General features: G+C 40.2%; 1 protein-coding gene across 3 annotated transcripts in view; it reads left to right on the top strand.

The window, feature by feature from the left end:
- Positions 1-18848, top strand: part of arhgap20 (Rho GTPase activating protein 20) — a 63836-nt gene that overhangs the window by 23983 nt on the left and 21005 nt on the right. For 2 of the 3 annotated variants that reach the window (XM_048234698.1, XM_048234697.1), the window contains exons 1-3: positions 414-725; positions 6079-6164; positions 17789-17959. In XM_048234698.1, the coding sequence (XP_048090655.1) occupies positions 627-725; positions 6079-6164; positions 17789-17959 (356 nt within the window). In that variant the 5' untranslated portion in view covers positions 414-626. Of the gene's footprint in view, positions 1-413; positions 726-6078; positions 6165-17788; positions 17960-18848 lie in introns of those variants that run through there. The other variant, XM_048234699.1, reaches the window with a different exon arrangement.

Raw genomic sequence — 18848 nt, 5'->3', positions numbered from 1 at the left:
CTTATGCATAGACAGATGGGCCCCCATAATAAATATAATAAAATATATTATTACTACATATTATCAAATATATTATTACTAGGGCCCCTTCCTCCCCTTAATCAACGCTGGTTTTACCCCCAGTCCGACGCCCCTGCTGCATTGTATAATTTTACAATTGCAAAATGTTTTATGGATGTATACTGAATATGTCAATCGTGATATATTGTCACATGAGATTGGACTGCTAATCTCACCCAGGACACATCTCAGTCAGTGCATCCTTTTTCGTACCCCCTCAACTCTCTCGGCCAAGCAGCATTCTTCGGAGGCCTACATGTCAGCTCTAGGACCCAGGGGCGCAGATTTCCCTCTATGATGAAGCAATGGGTAACACAGTGTTGCCGCTCAGAGCAAGCAGTGGGTTTAGCGACCTGACACGCAACTGGAGAGGGATTATTGATAACTGGTCGCATCTTATTTTACTGGGTTGGTTTAAGCATGGAGTGAAATCTAGGCGTACTTATCGAAAAAAATGAATTTTCTTAATTTCATGGGAATACTGCACACCTCAAAACAACTTCTGTTCGGCGTTTCAAACGCGCATTGAAGCTTCCTGCCCGTGGATTATTCAACAAGCTGTCTGAATGGAAACCATGTCGCCGCAGCAGCAAGAGAGTATCAATCCAACCCGATGCCCATCACTGACAGGGGAACCAAAAATGTGTCCCCAGTTAGAGAAAAAGGTAGGCTGTTGTCGTGTGTTGAGTAGCCTAACATTATGCAACCTAAAAGAAATTCCGTGCAAATTTTGGGAAAGCTGTTTCCACATAAATAAATACAAAAGACACAGGGCAATATGACTTTCTTGCATTTTATTTGACATATAATGTACTTTTCACGGTCATGTATCCTACTGTTCACATTCATTTTACTTCTGACATTGGTAGTCTACATTGTCAAAATGTGAAATTTTGACATAGGGCTAGCCTACTATATTTAGTCCACAACATTTATAGCGATATTTTATTATCTGTAGCCTAGGCTACGAGAATGGAAAGCAATTTTAGGATAGTCGGTAGCGCAGGTATTCATTGAGGGAATGCACTTTGAAACGCCGTAGCCTACTGATAGGGTAGCATAGCCTACTTGTATCTGTTCCTTAGTGAATCAACCACTGGGACCAGGTGCACGTGTGACACAAGTATGCACGAAGTGATGTGATTCAGGCACCTCGGTTTTTAACTTCAGCTTCGGACACCGTGTCAGTAGGCTATATGCTCACATATTACACGCAAGTAGGCATAAAAGAGCTGTTTAAGATTAAATACTGTGCCCTGTAGGCTATTTTTATTGAACCATAGAATAGCCTACTGAGTGTTAAAGGCGCTTAATCTCAGGAGCTACAGTACTGGCTGGAAAACGAATAATGGTAGCCTATTTCAGGTTTTTTTGTAAGCTACAGTGAGTCTCTGAGTTAGTTAGGCTATTGTAACCGTTTGCACTGAAAACCTCGAAGGCTCTATGTCGCCTTCATCCCGCAGATAGATTACATTTTTCATAGGATCGACATTTGAATATTGGTAGGTGGCTGTAAGGCCAGTCAGACTCATACAACGTAATATAATCGGTAAAAGGAAAAGTCTTGTTAACAGAGTTCCCCATGGCTCGTGGTCAGGGCCGCAGTCACTGGCGCCTTTGATTGCTAAGGTCTGTCTGAACTGTGCTGTATTTAACGTAATTCCATGTTTATGCAGAGGAAAGTTATTTTGAGCATTCATCCCCGCCTTGAATACCAGTGGTCGGATCATCCTGTTTGTAATAGTTTGTTTGATTGCTTGCTTTCCATTCACACTCCTTATTTATTTGACTGTGGTTAACACGTAGGCCTATAGGGCCAGTTAGAACAAAGTCTTATAGTTGTGTTCTGCTATCCCTGGTAGCCTGTAGGCTACTAATTGCAATGTTTGTCAAGTACAGTTACCACTGCCGCTGCACCCAGGTAGCAATCAGATTGGCAGCGGACCGCTGGTGCTATGCCGCCTGTGGATTGCCACTATGGTCCACCGTTGGACCACCATCTCTTTAAATTTAACTTTTCAGGAATATTAAGAAAAGACATGAAATGTTATTAAAATTATTTATGGAGTATAACTGAACAAATGAAAAATATTTTAGATCAATAGTGGCAAAATATTGGGCCATTTGTCTGCAACCCGCCAGAGAACCGATGAGCAAAACGCCAGCGGACCGCCAGATCTTCCCCCATTGGGCCGACAGTGGTCCGCCAGCCTCTTGCTATCTGGGGCATCACGTCATGGTGCGCGGAACCGGCGCTCTAATGACCGAGCGCATAGCCTAGCCTACAGATGTCCAAGAATTTTGGTTCAGTCCCTGTTAATTTTTGGGGCAATGTTATGTCATATCATAGGCTATTTTGCGCTTTCTAGGCCTATATATTTTTTACATAGCCATTACCTGGGAGGGACTTATTATGTCCACGTGCACAGATTTTTGTAGTTTTTGTACTCTTGGATGGGGCTCTGTCCGGTCTGGAAAAAAATGTTTGTTTCTATAATCTACTGTAAGGAACGCAAAACACTTCTTGACGATTTGGTAGAATGTCCCTCTCTTAGGATCTGATGGTTTTCTGGTGTGATGTATTGACAAGAATTTGAAAAGAAAAAATGAAAGAGAGAAATCTCATTGTTCGGCTTTTCTCCCCGCTGAGAGTAAAAAGTATATAATTGCAAAGGTCAAAGATCAGAGTCAAAGACACACACACACACACACACACACACAAGCAGTACCACTGCCAGTTCATTGGACTTGCTCTGAGTTATCCCAAGTTAAATATCCTTTTAATGTGACGACGCCACTGTACGTTTGGCCAATTATGATACAGACTTTATTATTAGTTGTAATCTAAGCAGTAACCAGATCTCCCTTCAAGGTTTATGAGAGAGTTCTGTTCATTCACATGATCGACCTGGTAAGATAATGCTCCCCTTGTCTCATATCAGATGTAAACTTTTGTTGAGTAAACTGGTTAAATTGGACCGCCCTGCATTTCATTTCAACTTTGCTGGTACATCAGAGCCATTTTGAAAGACTCATCACACACATCAGTGTACATTTGCAAAATCAAAGCTTTTAAGTGTTGATAGGTCTGCTGTTTAAAATCATAGAGCTTTAGATGTTGAAGTACATGGTAAGCAAATGTAAGCAGATGCAGAAATGGTTATGGATTTAATGGGTTGGCATTTTTTAGGGAAATGCATTAGGCCTATCTGTGAGAATTTTTATCTAATTTATCATATGGATAAACACATACTGTACAGATTTCATGTATGAAAAGCATTGGAAAATATCTAGTGAACATGTTAAAATCCAGCAAACATGTTTGCAACCAGAGCCAGGAAAAGGAGTCGTATGATTTAAGTACTGTACTATTGTCTTATATGTTTGCCATAACTCAGTCACTCACCAGTTGCCAGTAAAAAAAATGGGTAACACTTTATAATAACTACACACAATTCATAATTTATTAAACCTTTGATACATATTAGTTACTGGTTTGTTCATCATTAGTAATTTATTGTTCATAAATAATTTATCATCAGTAAAGTATTTGTTCATACAGTTATAAATGGTTTGTTCATAGTAAATAAGCCTATATCTAAAATATGTTTATACACTATTGTTAATACTTAATAAATGATGCAATAATATGTTTTTGATTATGTAATCTTTCCATTATCAGTTGTTACATACACATGCATTAATGATTAGTTAGGAAACCCTTTTGCAATGATGTAAGCACATAATGTAATCTGAAAACTGCTGCCCTGAGTAAAAAAAAACAATGGAAATCTCAAAGTGTCTCCAAACTTTTGACTGGTAGTGTACATCATATCTAATTATTATTATCATTAGTTTTCCTACTATCTGTGTGTGACCATTTAGGCTTAGCCTACCTCGTGCCAGCAATAGCGATACCTGCGTCCTCCAACGAGATAATAAAGTAAAGATTCAGCTGGATATTTATACTGGGTTACCTAGTACTGTCACGTTTACAGTGTCTTTCTTCACAATAAACTAAATCATTTTTAATGGGCATATCCCGTCATGTTATTGTTCAAAACACCAGCAAAAGAAGGCTAAACTGTTTCAACCATATTGTTTAAAATCAAAACAATAATAAATGCTGCGACTGAGTTCCAATGCATGCTGGGAACTAAGCAAATAGACCTAAAGCTAAATTACGTTGCAACCTCAACATGAAAGACGCTTCCAGATCAGCACAGCTTCGGTGCTTTATTGAATCCTCTTTCTCTCTCTCTCTTTTTCTCTCACTCTCACAAACACACAGGCTCCGTATGACACGATGACATCTACTCCACTGATGATACAAAATTCGACCGGTTCAAAATTTAATCGATTCAAAATTTAATCCGTCAGGTAACATTCTAAAGGTGATTTTATGGTTTGACAAAAATAAGCATTAAGACCTAAAGGCAACGTTCTGGAGACGTTCCTTAATAGATAAAAAAATGTATCTTTAATATTACCGTCAGGGAAAATTCCCTAAAAGTGCCCTGACTGTTGTATAAAACAGCTGTAAGATGATGTTCCGGGAACGTTCGCTTAAGGTTACACAAAACCATACCTTAGAGCAGTGGTAATTGCTAATTTGGCGTTATCAAACATAAAGGCATTCAATAAAGTGGTAGTGGTATGGGCGTTCATAGTGTGTGTGCGCGTCTGCGCAAAATAAATTGAAACCACTCAAGTTGTACAGATATTGTTGGTAGACTGAGCTTTTGTTTAATATAACAAGTCAACCACTCGTTTATAGTGGCATTGGCAATGCATAAGCCCGTTTATACAGTGTATAGAGAGAGATGCACCGTAAATATTAATAATAGGCAAAATTTGAGCATTAAATATTCAAATATAATTTGATTAGGCTATTAAAAATAATAATGAATGAAATTCGAATTGGGTTATGGAAGAAGATTGACAGCCCTATTGTAAGGTTACCAAAATTATATTTGCGCACATTAAATGTAGCCTATAAAATCCCAATAACACACCCAATTGGATAATCAAAATTCTGTTTTATCCAAATTAAAACATATTTTTGTTGCATTTAAATTCATGTAGCTATTTATTACCTCTAATTACAAACTTATAAGTTCAGAAGTCAATCACTTTATTTTTTTTTTGTGTGTGTATGCGGGTAGGAGTTTGGGTAGGGGGCCCTGGCTTGTCTTAGACACAGGCAAGGGGGCCTTCAAGGAAAAAAGGTTGGGAAACACTGCCTTAGAGGACATCCTTGAAACGTGTTCTAAAGGTTTATTTTGTGTGACCTTCAGCGAACCTTTAGGGAACGTTCCCCGAACGTCGGGTGTTTGCTGGGAAGTTTCTGTGTCCTCAATTAAGCATAGAGCAAACACAAATAACATGCACACACACACACACACACACACACACACACACACACACATGCATGTTATGTAATGGACGCCTGTTAAAATTGAATTTCCTTAAATATGGTTGGCTGGCATGTGAAGGCTGTGTAATCGGCTGTGGGCTGACTAGTAAATTGATTGGAGAGGGGGTCCTCATTGTATCAGATAAGGAACACATGCTTCTAAGGCAACCACTGCACAAAACTCCTGTGTACATTTTGTCTCCACTGCATTCTTCATGATACAACCGGCCTTCTGTGCAAATGTACTCACACCCGTCATTAGTCAAAGGTAAAGACACACCAAGGATTTGCCCATATTAAACAGCTTGTGATGCACACAGGCTTTAGATTGAATCACTTTGTGCACACAGTTTCCATGCTGTACACTGTACAGTCATACATTTTAAGTAAGAGTTGGATGTCTTTTAAGAAATATATATTTATACCTGTCAGCAGGGTCTATGCATTTGGGCCCAAATACAGTCTTTGCTCTCCTGTCCAAGCCACGCTTTGAACCTTTTTTTCAAGGTTCCCAAGTGGAACTTTGGAACATTCTGAAGGATTGCTGAAATGTTTTTCTTTGCTCAGACACCACTCATTCTCTTTCTCTCTCTCTCTCTTAGAGGATGAAGTCTATGATGCATCGCAGGCAGTCCGCTCCATCGCTGGTCATCAGTAAAGCACTTACCCGATCCAGAACCCTGTCCAGGTAATGTTGTAGTTTATCTATTTGATAGGAGCTATTTAGTTAGAAAACTTTTGCAACATAAATGTTTACTTTTTCTTTCAAACAATGATGCTGGATTCAGTTGATCCAAATGGACCAGTGTTGCCATATCCAGTATGATTTTCTCAAAAAGTAAAAGTGCTTCAGATGTAAGATGCATACTGTGAATGGAGTGTACAATAAAGCTGAAGATGTTTGCCCGAATCTGATGGGTTCAGTCGGGTTCGGGCTTCATTTCTATCATTTCATGCGGGCTCGGGCCGGGCTCAGGCTTGCGTTCCGGCTTGCGTGGAAGGCTAAATGAGCGGTCAGGTGATGCGTTCCGATTAGCTGCGAGAAAAATGCAAAAATGGATGCTGAGGAGGTGAAACGGAGGCTGGCCTCTAGCGATTACGTTTTAATCGCACCGGCAAAGAAAGCAAAGTCTGTGGTGTGGAAAAGTTTTGACCATGTGCATAATGAGAATAATGAGCCAGTGGGTTCAGCCTATGTGAAATCCAAAGGATGCAACATTCTGCAGAACGACAGGGAATTCGTTGCTGATAAGGCATGTTGTTTAAAGCTTGTCCACATCTGCCAGTGCCCAAACCTACATCACATAGTTTGTTACAGCAACAAAACCCAACCCTGCAAAGGTGAAACAAATGGTTATATGGAGAAGAAGTGTGTCAGCTTTCGCTCTAAAGACATTAGGTCTTTTAATATCGTAAATGGTGAGGGGTTTAAAGAGCTGGCGCAAGAACTAATGTCGGGGCTGAGTATGGGAGGGTTCCTGCAAACTTCAGAGTGCTGAGATGTTATGATGTTACAGAGGACTTAGGCTATTTTATTTCTTTGTTCCAACTTCCAAGTGGCCTAGCCTATGTTAGTCATGATGAATAAATGATGTTAAAAAATGTATAAATTACTCATTCTTGACAAAAGGCAAAAGAACTACGTGCGTGCGAACATTTGAATAATGTCGAGCTGTAAACGGATTGGGGCTTTTAAAAAGCTGTCAGTCTCGGGCTTGGGCTGATTTCTGTCGGGCTCGGGCCTTGTCGCGCCTAACTTTTAAGGCCCGATTACAGCTCTAGTGTACAACAGTTATAGCTTACCATCCCTGATGCTTTTGCAGCAATTCATGTGCGTCATACAAACTTACCTATTATTCTAATGTGTGCTAATAGGTGATCCAGCAGTAAACTCTTCTTGCTGTGAGAGAAACAATCAGCAATAAGGCCATCCTTAAAAATATTTTTGTTTGCAGTAACAGCCAAAAAAAAAATAAAAATGGGTCGGTATGTAGGTCAATATTTTTTTTTTTCAAGATTCAAAGTAAAAAAAAAAGTACAATTTTGGTCATGGTGATTACGTAGGAATGAATTTACACAAATGTGCATATCGTGACGTAACTGACTGGGTCTTCAACCCGTGCCTTCAGGCGCACGATTGCAAACCTCATTCTGATGCAGGTTATATAGACCAGCCTTTCTCAAACTTCTTTGACCTGAGGCCCGGTCATGGCAGACTTTTGGGTCATAAGGCTCATCTACATGTACCCAGAAAGAAGGCTACAATAGCTCTTGGCCACGTTATATTGAAATTTGACTATACAATACTCAATGCTATACAGTGTATTATACAGTCTCTGCTCTGTTTCTAAGGAAGTTCCAAAAAACAACGTCGTTCTATTAAGTTTCGTTAAATAAATAAATAGCCTTCCAACAGGTTGAAGCGAGCTTTGATACCAACGTTATCGATTAGTTTCAGTTTCTCTCGGCAGAGACGCCAAGCATTGAATGAATGCTCATACCACCACTTAATTGTAGGGCTCCATGTTTAATGACATCGATAGCAGAAACGTTTGTTTTCTTTTTTCGTCGATCCGCGGTTTCTTGATCAACTGCGCAGCAAATTATCAGATGAAGCACCGGGCCTAATTTCCTCTCCGACTCAGCGGACCAGCAGTCTCCATGTTGCGGACCCATATTTTGAGAAATGCTGAATAGACCACAACCAATTTCAATACTCCGACCACGGTCACCGTTAGACTAGGGGGAGAAGGGATGAGAAAAGATCTGGCCACAGTTCTTCCAGAACCGTGCCAAGTAAAAGCGTTATCAGTTTGTGTGAATGAAGCGAAGCGTAGGCCATAGTGTGACATCGTAAAACCAATGGTGTAGAGATGACACCACAGGTTTTTTTAAGTGAGCCACGTTTGCATGTAGGCAATTTATATTCACAATACTTGGGCCTACTAAAAGAAATATTCTTTTATTGCATTTGTATTGGTTGTTTAGAGTAAAAAAAACAATCGGGTCGGTATTAACGCAAAGTTTACAACCGGCAAGTCGGTCGGACTAAAAGGGAAAAAATAAATATTTTGGTCGGTTCTAAATTGACAGGGTCGGTCGGGTTACGGCAAACGAAAATATTTTTAAGGATGGCCTAAGATAGTGGGTGTGAGAGCAATCACTGTCATGTGTGGCCAGCAGGCTCTAGTTTGAGTCTCAGCTAGAGGTCAGAGGTCACCATGGTGAGACGTCTGCATTGTTCACCCCCTCTCCATACACACACGTTATTGGCAAGAATGTTGGGGCACCAGAAAGCTCAATCATCAGCCAGAAAGCTCAATCATCCATCGTTCTTAGATTTGGTATTTCTAGAAAGGGTAGTTCGATCACAAAAGTTTGTTGTACTGTAGGTTCCCTTATCCCTTATTCGGTGAGCTTGCGTTTGTTTCTGACTACATGCAGTGAAACGTGGAAATACTTAATAATGCTGTGCTTCTTTATTTGAAACTATTATTTTTAACTTATGTCATGTTCCTAATGGTCTCTTGATGTAGAGTGACTATAAATATTTGGATCAAAACCTATTGTTATGTCACGTAGGCCTACTCTTCACTTCAAAGTGAAAAGGAGAGATAAAATGCGAATTCTGGTCGCGTGCGCAGAGTACCAACGTGCTACCAATGAGCCATGAGATGGACAATGCAAAGATGCGATAACTTGAAATTTGTCCAGGCTGTACTTTTTTGAACACAGATATTTAACACAAATAATGACAAATATTGGTCGGCTTAAGTAGACTGCTTTATTTGCTCGCAATAGGTTTAGGTTTTTGCTCATGGCAATGACAATGCCAGCATTAATCACTTTTGGTTTAAATTAGACAATTGTCAACACCGATATAGTAGTCCGACAGCTAAATGCCATAATTTAGGTGAACCTGGTTTTGTGGATTGAAGTTTTTTTTGTTGCTGTTTTTTGTTGCCAAGGGGTAACTCAATAAGATTAGAAAGGGTGCCCGGTGATATCCCTTGAGCAATTCTCGATATTAAGCCTTTCTTGTTCAATGTGTTAATTATAAGTCAAGTCAAGTTTATTTATATAGCGCATTTCATACACAGAGGTCATTCAATGTGCTTTACATAAACAAAACCAAACAATAACAAATAAAAGCATAGAAGGGCAATATAGTCAAAGAATAGTTCAAAAGGTAAAGATCATAATAAAAAGAAAACATAAAACACAAGGTAAAATCATTTAAAAATAAAGAATAATTAATAAGCAAAAACAAAGGCAAAAGTAGTAAAAAAGTTATAAAATACAAGGTAGAATAATTATTAAGGCAGATTCAGAATTTGTAACTCGGCGCAGTTAGCAGAAAGCATCTGAGAACAGTTTGGTCTTAAGTCTAGATTTAAAACTGGCTACAGTTGGGGCCTTTTTGATGTCATCCGAAAGTTGGTTCCAGAGCTGAGCCTAAATATAAGGTGAGGCACTACAGGTGAATAGGGTAAAAAAAGTAACTGGCAGATATCACTATGAAACTTCCCCAGTTTATTACTTATATTAATATGAAGAAAAAAAATGTATTACAAGTTTTCTGTAATTTAATGTTTAAATGTGCAAATTAGACACAGTCTAATTAAATATGTGCTGATTTGCATAAACGTTAAATGCTACAAATGAACATTGGATAAAGCCAGGTTCAAAATTACTTTTTCATTGTGTTGACATATTAGATGAAAAGTCACAGGGAATTATGGATATCTCTTTTAGTTATTCAGTAAACCAGAAAATACTGCCAATAGCCTTAAAAAAAACTAAATGTCATATATCAGGCTAGGAATACTATATCAACAAACCCCTCTGTAAAAGCCATTTAAATAGTTAGGTATAAAACTGGAAAGTTTGGTGTATGTAAGTGCTTCTGAAGTGCAGATTTCATTCTCAGAGTGGGAGAGGAAACTCATCCAGGTGCTAGCATCTCTCACTAGCACATGTTGGGAGGGAGGTTTACTTACTGCACAGCTGACTACTGTTAGCCTACACTGCCTTTTTACACTGTCTTTTACATGATGTACTTTAGCTTTATACTACTGTTCTAGTTTGCATAAAATATACATTTATTTTGTATTCTTTATCACAGTAGTAGTTTATGCTCAGAGCCTAACCTTGAAATTCAAAAAGAGAATATTCATTTTCAGGGACGGATCATGGCTTGTGCATGTGCACAGGGGCCCTCAGCCAATGGGGGCCCTCGGATTAAAAAAAAAAAAAATTGCCATGAATTTAGGCTAGATTATGCCCGGTGCTTCTGTCTAATAATAATTAATTTGCGGCACAACTGAATGGTGTTATGGAACCGTGGACCGAAAGAAAAATAAACTAAATGTTTTCCTGATCAATAAATACTTCTTAATTCATAAAATATAGAGGCATAACATTAGGTGGAAATGGTAGGCTATGAGTGCTCATTCAATGTGTATGCGTGTTTGCGAAAGTGAAACTGACCCACTCGTGGGTAGGTGAATGAAGTGGATTCCTGCAATGTTCATGAAAACAGCATAAAGATTGGATAGCCTAATAAATCGCGACTTGTTGTAGGCCTAACAGTAGCTTATATCGTAGCAAATAGCCTATGGCGATGCCGATGACAGATAGGCCAACACTTATTTTACTCGTCTCGCTGGAGTGAGCACATAATGTGGGCTCTTGCACAAAGAAATTAATTAGGGAGATGATCTGCATCTCCATTTACCAAACGCTATAGTTTTGCTAACATATATGAAATATGTCTCCATGCAAGGTAGTGTCAAGCAGCAGTGAAGTGAAATTGTATGCCCCTTCCAAACTGCGTTAAAAGGGTATATTTAACAGCCAGAATTTAGAGATTTTCCCGGGGGAAACACCCCCGAACCCCCCGTAATATGATCAGCACCACCTCTCACAAAATACTATCAACGTCCCTGCTACCAGTCCGTCAAAAATATGACAACTGTTGTCCGGTCCGTTTAGTGAAAAATGTTGCTGTAGACTGTTTGGCCAGCAAAGGGAGATTACAGCCTAATAATAAAAACAGCTGCTAGAATTCATTTCTGTGTGGGCCTGAGTTATAATATATGACATAATGTACTACATTTTCATTATGTGAAATTGTGCACCTGCCTGCACAGCGACAGCAAAGAGAGAAGTGCTGGCTGCACACGTACGTCACTTGACGCGCATGCGCAAACGCAGCGTCGCGGTCAGGGGGAGGGGGGGCCTTTTTTAATATTGTGCACAGGGGCCCATATTTGTTTAATCCGTCCCTGTTCATTTTTAAGTACTGATCCATAGACATGCATTAAAATACTAAGGCCTAATAATACACACAGGTCAGTCTGACTAATTTCTATTGGCTATTGAAATTTTCACCAGACATTAGTATTAACTTAGGTAATCCACACATATAAAAAAATCCAAACATTAATGTCCCTAAGTAGAGTTATGAGTAAAAAAGTGGAATGGCACAGGGAAAAAGTATTGAACACGCTAAGAATAAACAGTACACAAAGGCAAGGAATGGCAAGGAACGAGCTGGAATCTATACGTAGTTAGAAAGTAATTATCCCTCCTATCTGTGCAAATGAATATAAGCTGGGTTAGTACATATATAAGTATAAGTATATATACTTTTTTGATCCCGTGAGGGAAATTTGGTAAGAGATTGATGAGCTATAAAAAGTTTTTCGTTACCAAGTTGTCACACAAGAAACTTTTCATGATGGGTAAAAGTAAAGAGCTCTTTCAAGACCTTTGCAACATTATTGTTGCAAAACATATCAATGGAACTGGTTACAGATGCATTTCAAAACTTCATCCAGGAATCATCCAGTAAGCCATTATCTGCAAGTGGAAGGAACATCACTGCATCATCAATCGGCCATGTACAGTATCTCCTCACAAGATTTCTGACCAGGAAGTCCAGGGTTAAACACTAAATGTGTTAGTCAAGGTGGTAGGTCGTAGGGGGGTCTGGTATCGGTTGCCATCCGAGCGGGGGGGGGGGGTTGGGGGTGTTGGCGTCTTGTTTGTGCGATACACTACAGACACTACAGAATTGTATATTTAACAATTAGTGTCTTTGTGATCAGCTGAAGATTTGAGTCACTCAGCCCTCCAGTACTTGCCTCTCTCTGTCCTTCATTCTCTCTTCTTCTCATTCTTTGCCTCTGTTTTTCTCTATTCTTCTTAAACGTGGTCCCTCAGCCCTCTCTGTTCCCCCTCCCTGCTTAGGGTCCGTTTGTCTCAGAGGAAGCCCTGGACCGATAGCAGAAGTCCTTTTTGACAGTGAGAGGAGCTCATCTAGAGAGGCAGGATGTTATTTTTCGTGATGTTTCCTCTTGGTCTCTGATCTGGGGAGAGTGATACCACAGGCCCATTTATCCATTCTGATGGTGACCAACATAATTAAAGCCATCCGCTTACAGTAGCTGGACCAATGTCTCTGTGTGTGTTTATGTGTTTTTTTTTTTTTTGTTATCTGTGCTGCTTGTTTGTGTTTGGTGTATTGTATTGTGAGTGGGCTTTTCTAACCATTTGTTGGTGTTGATGGTGGCCCATTTAAAGCACACAATATGGAAAGGTTGCATATAATATTAAGAGTGAGATATGTTGCACCCTGTGGATTGTGCAGTCACTTAAAATCTCTCTGCATTTCCAAAATGTGTTTACGGTCTGCTGAAAGAATGTCATTGTCAGAGGTGGCAGTCATTACAGGCGGGTATTAGATTACTTTTAACCCCTGTGGAACCCCTGTGGAACCCCTGGAACCCCTGTGTTCATTGGAAAGGCACTTTGGAAATCGCTATGATTATTATGCCACTGTTTATGCTGTGTCGGAAATTGTATGGCATATATGGTAAACTGGTGAATCTTGTAGAGAATGGTTGTGGTACAGGTACAAAGTATTTCCACCCACCCCCTCTCTTTCACATATACACAAACACACAAACTCTATCTCTCTCACGTGTTTGCTTTGTTTTGTTCATTGTTTGTTTCTTCAATTATTTCCTACTTACTCACTCTCTCCCATTCAGCACAGTGACTACCTCAGTAGTCTCTTAGTGGCTATTAGGGATTATACACACCAATCTCAGGAGGATCAGAATGCTAAAAATACCCACAGGGCTTTGCCCAGGGCGTCTCAGGAGCAGGATAACCTTGTTAAAGTGCCACCTTCTCATGCTCCTGTGACCCCCACCAGACCCAGTGGACCCATTCCCCACAGACTACAGGGGCAGGTGGCCTGCAAACACACTGGGGTGGGAGGTCCATGGGGGTCGCTGGGAGTCATCCAATACCTATATCAGAATCTATAAAACACTCAAGCTACTTCAAGTACTATCTTTAAGTACTACTGTACCTTTACTGTAGATATGCAGAGAATAATGGTGCAGTCATCAAATTGTATTCAATTCTTGTCTGGTCTATACATAATCACTATACACTTTTTTGTTTTGTTTGTTTTTTGTTCATGGTTATCTACAGTATGGTGTACTGTAGGTTTAGTGTGGCACCTTGATTATTTTTAGAAATGGGATTTTGAAGGCAGATTTATGTATGGCATCTGTGAAACAAATGACAAGGCGATGAAAAAGCTGAAGATGACACACTCATATACAGAAAATAGTCTGCCTCTGCATCAGCAATGCATCTGTGAACTGTGACATTTCTCTTGTTTTTATTTCATCTGTTTGTGAAAGTTAAAGATGAACTCTTGAATCCGAATTCATAGAGTTGACATGTAGGCCTATAGCAGAGATTTTTTAATGAGGAGACACTTAAAGAATCATCCATAGAAATGTATGGGGTTAGTTCATAATGCCAATGTCACTTGTGTGCACACATCCTGCCATTTTCTGGTATGTACATAACCACAAATTCACCTGATGTTCTTTTTATGTCAATATGACCTCCCTTACGCATGCCTCCCAATTCATTTGAATAGGAAAATAGCTTCCCAATAACTGCACGGAATGTGTTACCAAGATAGGTGCTGAGTGGGGGCTGACAACATTGTCATATACAATGATGATTTAGTGTTATGCCATTGGTACTAATTATTTAAACCGTAAAGCCCTAAAGAGAGTAGTGACATCAGCTGAACATACCACCAGGAGTGCACTACCCAACCTAAAGGAAATATACATCAGGAGAGTAAAGTTCAGAGTAAAGAAAATCACCAGAGATCCCAGTCACCCCAACAACTGCCTCTTCTCTGCCCTATGCTCTGGGAAACGTTATCGCTGCCTGAGGGCCAACACAGAGAGAGAATGCGGAAAAGTGTTTATCCCCAAGCTATCCAGATACTCAATGAGTGTAGCAGGAGCACAAGCATGTTGGAAACACCTCATGCACTTTAGATATTTCTTGTTCTTCTCCTCTTCTTTTTCTATTTATTTCCTTATTTATTTACACATTGCACAGCCATGGAGACAGTGGGCAAAGCATTTACTACATATACTCTGTATAATTAATTGTATTTGACTATGTGTATGGGCCTATTACTTTCACTATTGACTGACAATGGGTTACCATCGAACACATAGCCTGAAAAGAGAAACACTTACCCCAACAATGTTCGAATGACTGAATAAAAAACATTTATCCTGCAGAGGAGTTGCTGCTTACATCTTGTGATAGTGCGTCTTCAGCTGTGCTTCATATGCCCCTTTCGCTATACCAAGGTTTTCTTGGTCAGTGGCGTAATGCTTTTTAGATGGTGTAAGATAGCGATTTTAGATAATGTGCCAGACCCCACTTTTGGTTAGATGATTTAATTGCCACACCACTAGTGTGCCATGGAAAAATTGAACTTAATTGGTCCAAAAAAATTGATCAATCAAAAAAAAAAATTGCTCCGGGCATGGTGAAAAACTAGAGTGTACAATAGGAATATGCTGTTTAGTAACATTAACCTCTCCCTGATGAGTTTGCTCACCTTGGAACAAATGGATGATGTGGTCCTCAGCCAATGTCTGATGAGGGCTAATAATTTTGTGTTTGGTACAAAACATAAATAAATAGGACAGCTGTAAGCATCTTATTTACATATCACCATCATAATAAAGGGACCCCTTGGATATAATCTATCAAGGTGTGCAGGCTCCTCTCTACCTAATACATCGGGGAAAATAAGTATTGAACACATCAACATTTTTTTCAGTAAGTATACTTCCAGTGAGGCTATTTGCATTGAAATTTTCTATTGGCTATTGAAATTTTCAACAGACATTAGTATTAACTTAGGTAATCTACACATAAAAAAATCCAAACATTAATGTCCATAAGTAGAGTTATGAGCAAAAAAGTGGAATAGCACAGGGAAAAAGTCTTGAACACGCTAAGAAAAAGCAGTGCACCAAGGCAAAGAATGGCCAGGAACGAGCTGGAATCTATACTCAGTTAGAGAGTAATTATCCCTCATATCTGTGCAAATTAATATAAGATGGATTAGTACATCGAGCTACAATGAGCTATAAAAAGGTTTTTCATTACCAAGGTGTCACACAAGAAACATTTCATAATGGGTAAAAGCAAAGAGCTCTTCCAAGACCTTTGCAATATTATTGTTGTAAAACATATCAGTGGAACTGGTTACAGATGCATTTCAAAACTTAAGAATCATCCAGTAAGCAGTATTGGAGCCATTATCTGCAAGTGGAAGGAACATTACTGCATCATCAATCGGCCATGCACAGGATCTCTTCACAAGATTTCTGACCAGGAAGTCAGAAGGATAGTCAGAAGTGTAGCCTAAGAGCCAAGGACCACTTGGAGAAAGCTCCAGAAAGACTTGGAGGCAGCAGGTTCAATTGTTACAGAGAAAATCATAGGTAATGCACTCCACCGCCATGGCCTCTATGCACGCTCACCCCGCATGACTCTATTACTGAAGAAAAACATGTCAAAACTCGTTGAAAGTTTGCTACACAACATTTGGACAAGCCTATTAAATACTGAGAGAATGTATTCTGGTCAGGCGAAAGAAAATGTTAACTTTTTGGATGTCATACTACACACCATATTTGGAGGAGAAATTGCACTGTGCATCACCCTAAAAATATCATACTAACAGTGAGGTTTGGAGGTGGAGGCATCAAGGTGTGGGGCTGTTTTTCATCTCATAGTACTGGCAGACTTCACACCGTTTCACAAAGCGATTTTTCCTGGGAGAATCTTGCCATCCACCAGGACAATGAGTATGAGACGTGGCTATACCTTCCAGCAGGACAATGATCTAAAGCATTCAGCAAAGGAAACTCTCAATTGGTTTCAGAGAAAGGAAATCAAGGCCCTGACCAATCCAATTGAACAATTTTGGAAGTTACCTAAAGATCAGGATTTACAAGTGGGACCCCTGGAATCTTCAATATTAAAAGACTATCTGTTTAAAAGAATGGGCCAAAATCATACCTGAATACTGCAACTGATTAGTTTAGTCATACAGGAAATGCGTTGAAGCTCTCATTACAAATAAAGGGTTTTCCACAAAGTATTTAAGAAATTTCAGTAGGCGTGTTCAATACTTTTTACCTGTGGCATTCCACTTTTTTACTCATAACTCTACTTATGGACATTAATGTTTGGATTTTTTAATATGTGTGGATTATCTAAGTTAATACTAATGTCTGGAGAAAATTTCATGTGAATAGCCACACTGGAAGTATACTTACTGAAAAAAATGTTGATGTGTTCAATACTTATTTTCCCTGCTGTATGTTTCATTTTGGATGTTGGTGTGCAGTGTGATTTTTTTTGGGTGTCAAAAATGTGCAGTGGTAACCTGGCGTTCAAAATTCTAGTCAGTATATGAGTCTTTGGCCAATCAGAGATTTCAAACGAACGAGGGAACAACATGTCACAATGCAACACGCTGTTTTCCCTTGATGAAAGTGAAACCATGAGTTTTCCCACGTATGAACTTTGGCCAAAGTTTTCAGAAATGATCGTTTTCAGTGATAAAACCTCATTCTTGCAAACAAAATCAACCTAAGCATGCTCAAATGACGTGATAGCCGAGACACTGTTGCTCACCTGTCCATCTTCGTAAAGCCCAATTTGATTGGTCCAAACAGCTCTGATTCGAGCATAGTTGCTCCACAAAGGAGCAATGCCAGACCGAACTTCCCAACCTCAAATGTTGTGGGCGGAGCTAAGTTCGGCTGGCACCCAGGCTAGTGCAGTGGCACAAAAAAGTTGAAAAACACACTGCTATGTTGCTAGATCAGTCTGTGTTGCATGACTTGCATGGATTTGTGACCCTGTCCCGTCTGACTCTATATGTCCCAGGGAGAACTGCCTGATGCCAGTGAGTCCAGAGACGTGCCTGCTGGTGCAGTCCTACCTGATGCCTTCGCGCCACTTTGTTGCTCATGCCTACGCTCAGCTCAAGACTGGCCTGCAGACACAAGAGAGGCACCTCTTCCTCTTCAACGACATTCTCCTCATCACAAAGGCAAAGTAAGTGAAATGAACTGGGGAGGGAAAAAAAAGAGAGTATATAAATTGAGTTTCAGTGGTGATTTCATTCTAACCCGGACTCCCAAACGTTTGTTTCCCCATGGAATGGCCGCACAATAGAATATCTCCCTCCAAGTGGATGGATAATTGAAGGATGACGGACATAGAGAGAGAGAGAGAGAGAGAGAGAGAGGGGGGGCAGGAAGTAACAGATATATACATAAACTGTAAGCAGTGAAAAGGGGCGAATTATGATTAGAAAAGCAAACAGACATCAGGTCAGGAGATGCCCCAGAAAAAATAAAGAAACAGAGAGCGCAAGAGAGGAAAGTGAGGCGATACCCGTAGCGCCTCCACCCTCTTCTCTCTTCCCCTGCTTGATAGCTCTCATGGAATCAGCGGTCCACATCCCCTTTTATCCCCTTCCCATGGTGCCTCCTCTTGGCCCGCGTGCTCCCAGTGTGGTAATTACCACCCAGTGGGCTAATTAACTCGATCTGCGCACGGCGCGGGATCAAAGCCGTCGCCTGCCTATGAAGTCAGAGAGGCCCCCAACCCGGTGAGCTTATCACACACGCAGTGTTAAGGTAGCGGCCCTGAAGGCACTGCCTGAAAGCCTCTGACTGTCACACACACACACACACACACACACAATGTTCCTCACAACTCTCCTCTTCCCCCGAATAAGGATTTGGGACTGTGTGGAGTGGAAGTAGAGAGAAAGGAAAAGTGAGTGGGGGATGGTGGTGAGTGGAGGATAAGGGTGACAGGAGATCCAGTGGCACATGGGGGGAAGAGGAGGGAGTTTTGATGGGGGTGGGGGATGTGGTGATGGCTAGGTCATGTGTAGATTTGGGCGCTGCCGCTCACCGGTCAGCTTTTGGCTGGG

This window comes from Alosa alosa, chromosome 23 (genome assembly GCF_017589495.1).
Source record: "Alosa alosa isolate M-15738 ecotype Scorff River chromosome 23, AALO_Geno_1.1, whole genome shotgun sequence".
In the NCBI taxonomy this organism is placed as follows: Eukaryota; Metazoa; Chordata; class Actinopteri; order Clupeiformes; family Clupeidae; genus Alosa; species Alosa alosa.
The sequence above is the reverse complement of the archived record's forward strand: the minus strand, read 5'-3'. Positions and strand labels throughout refer to the sequence as shown.